The sequence below is a fragment of the Anomaloglossus baeobatrachus genome, chromosome 2 (assembly GCF_048569485.1).
Source record: "Anomaloglossus baeobatrachus isolate aAnoBae1 chromosome 2, aAnoBae1.hap1, whole genome shotgun sequence".
NCBI lineage: Eukaryota > Metazoa > Chordata > Amphibia > Anura > Aromobatidae > Anomaloglossus > Anomaloglossus baeobatrachus.
This window is the reverse complement of record NC_134354.1, coordinates 311,955,300-311,967,749: the sequence shown is the minus strand read 5'-3', so window position 1 is coordinate 311,967,749 and position 12,450 is coordinate 311,955,300. Positions and strand designations below refer to the sequence as shown.

General features: G+C 46.4%; 1 protein-coding gene across 2 annotated transcripts in view; it reads right to left on the bottom strand.

Moving 5' to 3' along the window:
* The window catches only part of DEF6 (DEF6 guanine nucleotide exchange factor), an 817,872-nt gene that overhangs the window by 405,202 nt on the left and 400,220 nt on the right, over window positions 1–12,450 (bottom strand). For both annotated transcript variants that reach the window (XM_075335891.1, XM_075335890.1), the window contains exon 7: window positions 186–294. In XM_075335891.1, coding sequence (XP_075192006.1) covers window positions 186–294 — 109 coding nt within the window. The remainder of the gene's footprint in view (window positions 1–185; window positions 295–12,450) is intronic.

Below are 12,450 nucleotides of genomic sequence, written 5' to 3'. Positions count from 1 at the left end.
ACAGTATATCTAATGTGTTTAAAGACCTTATTATCACTATACCTCTGATAACAGTTCTAATATGTACATAATGAACACATTTATTACCAGTCACCCAATTTGCAAAACTAGACAGCAAATGTCATTATAATGCATCTATTGTATCTGTTATTTTCTGTTCTTTCTGTAAATATGCATAACTGTACCTGTTACCCATTCTTGTCTGTGCTTTGTATCAGACGCACTCATTTCATAGGTTTTTGTGGCCGTTTTCACACAAAACATACAACGACGACCATCCTTATCTGGGAGAACCTACATAAAAAGAAGATTAAAAAGTCTCAAAATACATACGATACTGAAAGAGCTGGTTTCTGAGAGCTAACATTCTCAGGAATAGTCAATAGGCATCTTGTCTCTGATATAGCCAGCACCAGGAAAGTTTTTAATGATAAAAATCAATTTGTTGTCTAGTATTTTCCATTACATAAAGCTCAGCACATGTACTAGTTCTAAAGAGGCTAATCTGTGCACATCTGTCTATTAAGGATGGCACATATTCAAAGCTTTGTGAAAATCCTCCAATGACGGTGGAACTAAATTCACATCCATCTGGCTGTGTCATGTTATCGCTGCCAAAAAGTATCATTTAGTGGTTTCATTGCAATATGGCTATTTGTTTCATCAGTCTGTATTCATTATATATTCAAAGCATTAGTAATGCACTTATCACTTTTATTTTTAAATGACAGATGTTAGGGTTGTTCACATGTAAATTACTGAGTAATCTATACTATATATACTTCATTGTTTTACTGTTCTCTCTCTTTTATCTGACTTTTTTGTTACATGTAGTAGACCTGATTGTTAAGGTGGTGTCACACATAGCGACGCAGCAGCGATCACGACCAGCGATCTGACCTTATCAGGATCACTGTTGCATCGTTACATGGTCGCTGGTGAGCTGTCAAACAAGCAGATCTCACCAGCAACCAGTGACCAGCCCCCAGCCAGCAGCGAAGCGTGGAAGCGTAACTAAGGTAAATATCGGGTAACCAAGGAAAGCACTTCTCTTGGTTACCCGATATTTACCTTAGTTACTAGCGTCCGCTGCTCTCACGCTGCCAGTGCCGGCTCCCTATCCGTATTGACCAAGTATGGAATTGACAAGGCTACAGTTAAGTAAATTTATAACTGGCTCAGTGATCATATTGAAAGAGTGGTGCATTCAATCGGAAGAGTGTTTCAAGGTGGCACCATAAGGCTTGGTCTTGGCCCCAATTTTGTTCAACATTTTTATAAATGATTTAGATCAGGTAAACTAATCAAATTTGCACATGATGCAAAGCTAGGAGCGATAGATAACACTAGGGAAGATAGAGAAAGGATTCCGAAGTATGTCGATAAGCTGGAACAATGAGCAGTGACTAATACAATAGAATTTAACAGGGATAAATTAAAAATTCTACATCAGAGCAAGAAAAACAAAAATAACATCTACAGAATGGGAGGAATAGAACTAAGCAACAGTACGTGTAAAAAAATACTTGGATATACTAACTGATCACAGACTGCACATAAGTTAACAGTAGCAGCAAAAAAGACAAACACAGTTCTGAGATGTATTAAGAGAATGATAGAGTCTAGATCAAGTGAAGAAATTCTCCCCCTCTACTCCTCCTTGGTCAGACCTCATCTGGAATACTGTGTCCAGTTCTGGGTACCACATTTTAAAAATACATAGAAAAACTGGAGCAAGTTCACAGAAGAGCTACCAGGATGGTGAGTGAACTGCAAACTATATCCTATGAGGAACAATTAAAGGAACTGGGAATGTTTAGCTTGCAAAAATGAAGCCTAAGATGAGACTTAACAGCTGTCTACAAAAATCTGAAGGGATGTCAGTGTAGAGAAATCATCCTTAATCCCCTTTCAGATATCCGTGTTTAAACAGGTGCAAGCCACACGTACCGGTATAGTCATCCGTATGACATCTGTGTTTCATACGTGTGACGTCCGTGTGATGTCCGTGTTTGCATATGTGTGACATCCGTGTGACTGGTATCGGGAAAAAATGCATGATACTGAAATGAATGTTTTTTTAATGTGTAAAAAATGGCCAAAGCCTGAAAAATTATAGATAGCTATAGAAAGATAGATAATAAATAGAACAGATTAGATAGATAATAGATAGATAGATAGACACCCTCTTTTCCAATTTATTTCCCTATCAAAGCCCTAATCCTGGTCCACCGTAATCCAATTAAGGGGTCCACATCGATCCCATACTGCTGTCACATTCGATGAGAACTGAACGGTTCCCATTGATTGTGAGAGCAGCCCCTGCAGGCACACACACACTGCTGTGAATGCTTCCCTTCGGTGACCTGGACTTTATAAGGTCAGCCCAGGTCACAACAGGGGCGCCCTAACCAGTGTGTGTGTGGCCTGGTCAGGAAGTCATCACTGCTGTGTGTGCTTCCCTGCGGGGACCTGGACCCCATAAAGTGAGCCCAGGTCACTACAGGGTGCCCTAAGCAGTGTGTGTGCGAGCCCAGCAGTAATGTTGAGTCATCTACCACAGCGCTGCAGCGGTCGCCTGCGGGACACTGCGGGGACTTCTCTGTAGGGACCCTTCTGGCAACAGGTATGTCAGGTTCACTTTCATAGGAGTCGTGATGCCACCCTCGGTTTTGCGGTCAGGATGAGGGGTGACCGCCACTGCAGTTTAACGAGCGTCTGGGGCTGATGGTGTTTGCAGTCTGGTGTTATGGCCTCCTGAGAGTGAGGCTGGCCCCAGGGGCTCGGGTATATGTGCATGGAACCACAGGTCGAAGAATAACTCAGTCGCATTCCAGAAAGTCTTTTAACTTGTTTACTCACTATTAGTTGGTTGGTGAGATACCCGGGCGATGCTGAGATTATACCAAGTGGAACCAAGAATTCCTGCAGGCCGTTCTGAGGGTAGCTATTAACTCACCTTCCTTGCACTTCTTTATTTCGGATAACCCCTGACTTTCAGTATCGTGGGATTCATCCAGGGAAAGTTGCTACTGCCTCTCCTTCCCTTTCTGGCCTGTTTGCCGGCAGCGTGGACCAGGTGCGATGGCTTCAGGCCCTATCTCCTTATGGGTCCCCTTGTGGCTGCTGAGGCTCGAGCTCTGTATCTTTGGTGAGGAACCTCTAGTCCCCTCACCGGCAGGTTTAGCAGATCAGTAAATGGATGTCTGTCTCTAGGGCCCTGATCCCTGTGCGTGGTCAATCACCAGCAGTCCCCGTACTCGACTGCCTCTCTTCAGGTATCTTTCAGGCCGACTTTCTGGTGACTGTTCTTCCCCGCTAACAGCTACCACACATGCAGGGTCTGACTAGCGTGGCTGTACGTCTACGTCTTTCAGCAACTTCTGTACACTGCTCCAGACTGGCTTGCTCCTCCTCCTTTCCTTACTGCCTCTGCAACTTAGCTTCCAGCCCCTCCCCTACACCCCTTGCTGAGAATTGAAAGTTAACCTCTTCAGGGCTTCCCAAGGGTCCCCTCTCAAGGTGTGGGAGACCTGGTCACTATGTGTCTGTGTGTACACACTTCATTCTGGCCTTTTGGAATTACCTAGAAGCACTGTCACAGCATGGGTGCAGTACTCTGTGGTGCCTGATCAGGTCAGGGGCGCCACAATGTCACGGGTTCATCGGAGTTCACAAAGAACTCAGATGACATCCTGACGACACCTCCATGACATTTGCGCTACAGCGGGTGTTGCGGCAGTAATGTCACGGGTTCATCGGAGTTCACAATGAACTCTGATGAACCCGCGAAGTCACTGTCACTACACCCGAGGAAGCGCAGGTGTCACGGGAGTGTCATCATGATGTCACCTGAGTTCATTGTGGACTCCGATGACATCCTTACCTCACTGCACACACACACACTGCTGGATACTCTCCTGTCCTTAGCAATGCGGTCCCTGGCACTGAAGTCTCCGGCGCTGCTACTGATTCCAGTTCCTCAGTGCAGTGAATATTCTATGAGAATGAGCGGGGGTCAGAAGCAGGAGGCAACAGAGCCGAATAAATCAGCGCTGGATACAGGTAAATATAGAAAATCTTTTTATTACAAAGACACGTGTTTTCTCCAGTATGTGTCACACTAATGTCACACGGACTACATCAGTGAGTGGTACGTGTGACACCCGTGCTGACGGAGAAAAAATGGACATGTTTCCGTATGTGCGTGCGGGGCCACCCGGGGTCACACTGTCCATGTGAAAAGACGGATATGTGAGGAACATCATAAACTGAAATAGGTACATGTGACATCCGTGTAAAAAACGGATGTCACACGTACCTGAAACACGGATGTCTGAAATCGGCCTTATTCTCATTTGCACATAGAAAAAACAAGAAGCAATGGACTGAAAGTGAAAGGAAGAAAATACAGATTAGGTATTAGAAAATTTTTTTGACAGTGAGGCTGATCAATGAGGGAAACAGGCTGCCATGAGACGTGGTGAGTTCTCCTTCAATAGAAGTCTTCAAACAGAGGCTGGAAAGACATCTGCCTGAGATGGTTTAGTGAATCCTGCATTGAGCAGGGGGTTTGACATGATGACCCTGGAGGTCGATTTCAACTAATATTTATGGTTTTATGATTTCTATGGGATGGGCAGCTTACACATCATGAAAGGCACTATAAATGCTGAGCATTATATATATATTGGTTTTAGAACAACATATGCTCCCATCCAAACAACGGATATTTCAGAAAGGCTTTAATATTTTATCAAGACAATTCTGAATCACATAGTGCTTCCATCACAACAGCTTGGCTTAACTAAAGAAGAATTTGGGTGATGGTTAGGACGCCCGCAGTCCAGGCCCTTCACTAATAAAAACATTTGCCGAATTATGTAACAAAACACCTGGCAAAGAAGACCAAAGACTGTTGAACAGCATGAATCCTACAGAAAAGAATGGGACAACATTTCCCTCCCAAAACTCTAGCAGTCTCCTCACTACTCAGGTATTTACAGACCGTTGTAAAAAAAAAAAAGGCATACTACACAGCTGTACACTTGGGCCTGCCCAAGTTTTGGAGATGTTTTGTTGCCTTCAATTTTCTTAAAGAGTTAATTTTATTCAAATGAAACAGAAAAATGTCCAACTTTCAACTTCCGGTATGTGTTCTATGTTCTCCCGTGAATAAAATATGACTATAATATATCTCCACATCATTGCATTCTTGTTTACTTTACATTTTACACAGAATTCAAACTTTTTTGGAATTTGTGTTGCAATTTTAAAATCGTTAAGTGACTATTCTTTGTGTATGGTGATTTACAGTGTTATATAAGTAGTGCTGGTTGGAGTAAGGATTTAGGTGTAAATCTGTGTAGATTGTATTCAGCAAATGCATTTTTACACAGTGCAATAGCACGTATAGAAATTATCAATAGCAAATGTACCGCCCTGTGCTCGGCAGCCGAGTTGCTCGGATCCGGACCTTCAGTGGGTGGCTCAAGGGTCTCCGGACCCGGGATTCTCACGGTCACTTCAACTAAAAGGGGTGTTATGGTTTGGGGACGTAGATGTACGGCCGGAGCCGTGTTAAGTTCTTGACACCACCCACGGGATGTGGTGAAGGTGGACACTACCGCTGCAGTTACGGGGGCACCCGGGGGAGATGTTTGGCAGCAAGTTGTTAACACCTCCGTGGGCATGGATGGTGGCCCCGGGACCCGTCAGGGGTGTTTGGCGGTGCAGGGAGATGGGCGACCGGAGGGTGCTGTTGTACTCACTATTAGTAAACACACGAGTCTCTGGTAAACCAAGGTGATGGTGGTCGGTGCCCGCAGCCGGCTGCAGTCTGGTCCCCTACCCGGCTGGTGGTCTCTGTCTTTCTCCTGCACCTGTGTTGGATAGCGGACTGCCTGTGCTTGCAACTTCAAGAGTCCGCTCCCGGCTTGTGGTTGCCTAAGGAGCCCTTTGCCCGCAGACGCTGTCCCGTGGGATCTCTGAGCCGTGGTGGTGTCTGCTTATCCCCCTCGTTGGGCTCTTGCCTTCAGTCAGGACTTTGGGTGGGACAGGACCTCTAGTCCTGGCCGCAATCAGTTAATTAGCTAGCCACCAGTAGCTTCTGGACCTAGCTTCAGGGTCTGAGTACCCCCCTTTGAGCTCCGGTTTCCGAGTCGGTTCCCCAGGTCGGTACCGGCGGGCTACAAACCTGTCCCGGTCCACCTCGGTTCCACCAAGCCATCTTCCCGGCTCCTGCAGACGGAGACCGCCGTCTGCCTCCTAGCCAAAGGTACCAGGGCTTCTACCCCGACACCTGCTCAAATTGGTTTCTCTCCTCTGCTGGAGATGCACACAGCTCCAGCCCACACACATCTCCACTTGAACTCTGAAACTGTACGGTTTACTTTCCCACCTCAGGCTGTCTGAACTCCTCGGTGGACGAATTCCAACCGCCTGGTTCCGCCCCCCTGGTGTGTCCATCAAGCCCTGAGGGGGGTGACTAGGGTTTAAATGTTTGGCTGTATGTTACCTATGAGGGACAGGTGTAATGCAGGGCCCTATCTGTGACTACCTGGCCCGGCCAGGGCGTCACACAAATGTTATACATTATATACTATACCACTAAACAAAACAAATATCAATATAATCAACATTACCACTATACAGAGACCATATAGTAATTGGATACCAGATCTATAAGGCCATCTGTACAGTCTATAAGCAGTAGCATAGCTACTGAGAAGGCGCACACCCAGAGTTACCACTACTCTTAAGTGTATTGTCGTGTGCTGTATGCCAAAAAAGTTAAGCTCTGCCGTAGAGCAGGGAGAGATGATCTCTACTACTCCCCATTATGTAGACTGCAGGTTGTATTATGCCTAATGTCTACAGAATGGCAGTAAGATGCACTGGCCGAGGCGCCTACGCTCACACAGGATGTCAGGATCCCGTTGCAATGACATCAACACATTGGTCAGCATTCGTGTTTGATTTTCATCAGGATCTTGGATTAGGTGAGTATATGATGTTTTTTTCATTTTGATTAAAACTAGTGGTGTGACTTGGGTTGCATCATAAAAATGGGGCACCTCATGCAGTGCGCAGGATACTGTGGGGGATCATAATACTCTGCAGAGTCTACTCTGGGGGGGGTTCTCTTACAATGTAGGGACTACTGTGGGGGACATAATACAATGTGGAAGCTAATGGAGAGGCCATAATAAAATTTGGGACCTACAGTGGGGCCATCCTACAGCGTGGGGACAACTGTGGGGGCTATTGTATAGTGTGGAAGCTAATGTGGTCACCATTATACAAATTGGGCGCTACTGTGGGGCTATCATACAGTGTGGGAACTACTTGCAAGGGGCTCCTTATACAATATGAGGGCCCTCACAAAGTGCGGGGACTTCTGTGGGGGCCATTATGCATTTTGGAGCTAATATGGGGTAATCATATAGTGTGGGGACTATTGTGAGGGAATCCCATACAATATAGAGGCCCCATAAACAATGATACTGGGGAGCTGTGGGCCCATCATACTGTACACATAGTTCAGCTGTGAGCCCATTATACTATGTATAGGGGAGGTGTTGGCCCTTCATACTGTTTATTTGGGAGATATGGGCACAGTAGGCCATTACACTGTGCATAGGAGAGTTGTAGGTTCATCATACTATGTATGATGGAGCTGTGGACACATCACACAGTGTATAGGGGAGGTTTGAGCCCATCATACTTTGTATAAGTGAGCTGGGTGCCCATCATACTGTGTATAGGAGAGCTGTGAATCCATTATGCTATACAGTACGTTGCTAGTGGCCTTTGCAAATACAAAGGAGGACTCTACCATTTTGTGCTGCCTAATACACCGTGTGCAGAATTATTAGGCAAATGAATATTTTGATCACATGATATTTTTTATACATGTCCTACTCCAAACTGTATAGACTTGAGAGCCAACTACCAATTAAATCAGGTGATGTGCATCTCTGTAATGAGGAGGGGTGTGGTGTAATGACATCAACATCCTATATAAGGAATGCATACTTATTAGGCAACTTCCTTTCCTTTGGCAAAATGGGTCAGAAGAGAGATTTGACGGGCTCTGAAAAGTCCAAAATTGTGAGATGTGTTGCAGAGGGAGGCAGCAATCTTGAAATTGCCAAACTTTTGAAGCATGATCACAGAACAGACAGGCATTTCATGGCAAATAGCCAACAGGGTTGCAAGAAGTATGTTGGGCAAAAAAGGCGCAAAATAACTGCCCATGAATTGAGGAAAATCAAGCGTGAAGCTGCCAAGATGCCATTTGCCACCAGTTTGGCCATATTTCAGAGCTGGAACGTTACTCGAGTATCAAAAAGCACAAGGTATGCCATACTCAGGGATATGGCCAAGGTAAGGAAGGCTGAAAAATGACCACCTTTGAACAAGAAACATAAGATAAAATGTCAGGACTAAGCCAAGAAATATCTTAAGACTGATTTTTCAAAGGTTTTATGGACTGATGAAATGAGAGTGACTCTTGTTGGGCCAGACGGATGGGCCAGAGGCTGGATCAGTAAAGGGCAGAGTGCTCCACTTCGACTCAGACGCCAGCAAGATGGAGGTGGGGTACTGGTATGGGCTGGTATCATCAAAGATGAACTTGTGGGACCTTTTCAGGTTGAGGATGGAGTATGGAGAATGCTCAACTCCCAGACATACTGCCAGTTTCTGGAAGACAAGTTCTTCAAGAAGTGGTACAGGAAGAAGTCGGTATCATTCAAGAAAAACATGATTTTCATGCAGGACAATGCTCCATCACATGCATCCAACTACTCCACAGCATGGCTGGCCAGTAAAGGTCTAAAAGATGAAAAAAATAATGACATGGCCCCCTTGTTCACCTGAACCCCATAGAGAACCTGTGGTCCCTCATAAAATGGAAGATCTACAGGGAGGGAAAACAGTACACCTCTCGGAACAGTGTCTGGGGGGCTGTGGTGGCTGCTGCATGCAATGTTGATCGTAAACAGATCAAGTAACTGACAGAATCTATGGATGGTAGAATATGGCTGTTGAGTGTCATCCGAAAGAAAGGTGGCTATATATGTCATCCGAAAGAAAGGTGGTTATATATGTAGAATTTATGGCTGTTGAGTGTCATCCGAAAGAAAGGTGGCTATATCGGTCACTATTTTTGTTGGGTTTTGTTTTTGCATGTCAGAAATGTTTATTTCTAAATTTTGTGCAGTTATATTGGTTTACCTTGTGAAAATAAAATGTGAGATGGGAATATATTTGTTTTTTATTAAGTTGCCTAATAATTCTGCACAGTAATAGTTATCTGCACAAACAGATATCCTCCTAAGATTGCCAAATCTAAAAAAAAAACACTCCAACTTCCAAAAATATTAAGCTTTGATTGCTTTGGGTTGATTGAGAACATAGTTGTTGATCAATAATAAAAAAAATCCTCTAAAATACAACTTGCCTAATAAGTCTGCACCTAGTGTACACTAAGCGCACCGTTCCTGTTTCCACAATATTTAGGGTTTCACAGCCTGACTTGTGCCGTTCGTCCACGTCAGTCACATTCATACGTTGCTAGTAGCCTTTGTAAATGCAAAGCAGGACTCTAGCATTTTGTGCTGCCTAATACAGTAAAGCACCGTTCCTGTTTCTACAATATTTAGGGTTTCACAGCCTGAGTTGTGCCGTCTATCCATGTCAGTCATTCATATGTTGCTAGTGGCTTTTTCAAATACAAAGCAGGTTTCTAGCAATCAGTGCTGCGTGATATAGTGAGAGCGTGTTTTCAGTTGGGCCAGAGGTAGCCCAGAAACATACTTTGGGAGGGACTGCTCTTACTTAAAATTTGGGTGGTATTTCCCTCACTGAGACTCATACCCTTGTATAGTGGAATACATATTCCATAGCAGTTTACAATATGCCCATTGTAGCATTGGGCTTTGCCCTCCTCCAGGTCAATCTGCAGCCCTCAATTCAAGATTTCAAAGGGCCATCATGAGTTGTTCATCAACAGTTATTGTAAATTGCTATGGAATATGTTGCCCCATCTCAATCACAATGTGGGACAACCCATGACAAGGATCTCCAATGACAAATATTAGTTTGGTATGACCACTATTCTTGTTTGTCCAGTGCACAATGTGCATTGTTTACAAAAATAGCCCTATGGCCTATTTGCTGAGTCATGATTGACACAGAAAAGAAACGGCTTTATATGGGAAGGGGTGGACGTTAACAGTAGAGTTGAGCGCGGTTCGCGGTTCGAGTGATTTTGGGGGGTGTTCTAGATCGAACTAGAACTCGAGCTTTTTGCTAAAGTTCGATAGTTCTAGTTACGTTCGAGAACGGTTCTAGCAGCAAAAAGCAGGGCTTTTTAGAGCTACAGTGTGCAGGAGCCATTGCTGGCAGCCTGCCAGAAGCTGGTAACCAAGATAAACATCGGGTATCCAAGCAAAGCGCTTTGGTTAGTAACCCGATATTTATCCTAGTTACGTGTGCAGGAAGCCGACACTTCCCCGCTCAGCTCGCTCCGCCCCCTCCTGCACGCGGCATGTACACATACATACACACACACGCTCACACTCACCTGTCCCCAGCCATGCAGTCCACGACACTGACGTCCTCAGCGCCACATGACCCCGCTAGGCTCCACCCACTTTGCACTCCGCCGCCAGCACACCTGGCACTCTGCACACATGGTCCCGCTAGGCTCCGCCCACCTGACACTCTGCACACATAGTCCCGCTAGGCTCCGCCCACCTGGCACTCTGCACACATGGCACTGTTAGGCTCCGCCCACCTGGCACTCTGCACACATTACCCCGCTAGGCTCCGCCCACCTGGCACTCTGCACACATGGCACTGCTAGGCTCCGCCCACCTTGCACTCGGCACAGATTACCCCGCTAGGCTCCGCCCACCTGGCACTCTGCACACATTACCACGCTAGGCTCTGCCCACCTGGCACTCTGCACTCATGGTCCCACTAGGCTCCACCCACCTGACACTGCACACATGGTCCCGCTAGGCTCCGCCCACCTGACACTCTGCACACATGGTCCCACTAAGCTCCGCCCACCTGGCACTCTGCACACATTACCCCGCTAGGCTCCGCCCACCTGACACTCTGCACACATGGTCCCGCTAGGCTCCGCCCACCTGACACTCTGCACACATGGTCCCGCTAGGCTCCGCCCACCTGACACTCTGCACACATGGTCCCGCTGGGCTCCGCCCACCTGACACTCTGCACACATGGTCCCGCTAGGCTCCGCCCACCTGGCACTCTGCACATATGGTACTGCTAGGCTCCGCCCACCTGGCACTCTGCACACATTACCCTGCTAGGCTCCGCCCACCTGGCACTCTGCACACATGGTCCCGCTCGGCTTACCTGCGGTGATGAAGTCCCGACCTCAGCGCTGTCACTGTCCTCCATGGCCGCCGCTTGTCACATCACCTTCTCTCGCTTCCGACCCGAGACTGACTAGCGGTGACGTCACGGGCCTCTCGCGATACTTGGCTGTGAAGGTCATTGAACTCAGTGACAGGTGCTGTCAGCAGTGCAGGAGATCAGCGCAGGTAATGTACCTCGCTGACAGCAGCACTTGTCATCCCCTGCAGTGACCTGGGCTGACCCATTGATGTTAGCTCAGGTCACTGCACTGCTCTCCCAGCCAATGGGGAACATCCTGCTCTTCATTGACTGGGACAGTGTGGATCGTCATGGCAACCCCTTGGATTACACCAGACCTGGATTTGTTTTTCTTTCTAATAAATTGGTTAAAGAGGGAATGTATTGGGGAGTGTTTTTTCAAATAAAAATGTGTTTGTCGTCTATTTTTTTTTATTACTGACTGGGTTGGTGATGTCGGGTATCTGATAGACGCCTGACCTCATCAACCCCAGGGCTTGGTGCCAGGTGACATTACACATCTGGTATTAACCCCATATATTGCCCCGTTTGCCACCGCACCAGGGAACGGTATGAGCTGGGGTGAAGCACCAGGATTGGCGCATCTAATGGATGCGCCACTTCTGGGGTGGCTGCGGCCTGCTATTTTTAGGCTGGGGAGAGTCCAATAACCATGGACCTCCCTAGTCTGAGAATATCAGACCCCAGCTGTCTGCTTTACCTTGGCTGGTGATCCAATTTTGGGGGGACCCCTACGTGTTTTTTTTTTTAATTATTTATTTAATTTAAAATAACAGCGTGGGGTGCCTCAGTTTTGGATTACCAGCCAAGGTGAAGCTGCCAGCTGTGGTCTGCAGCCGTCTGCTTTACCCTAGCTGGCTACAAAAATAGGGGGAACCCTACGTCATTTTTTTTTTTTCATTCTTTTGTCTAAATACAAAGCTAAGCACCCCTTAGTGCCACATGAAAGGCACCAAAGGGTGCAAAATTACAAAATGCAGGAGAGTGGGAAATTATGTGTCTTTCTGCCAT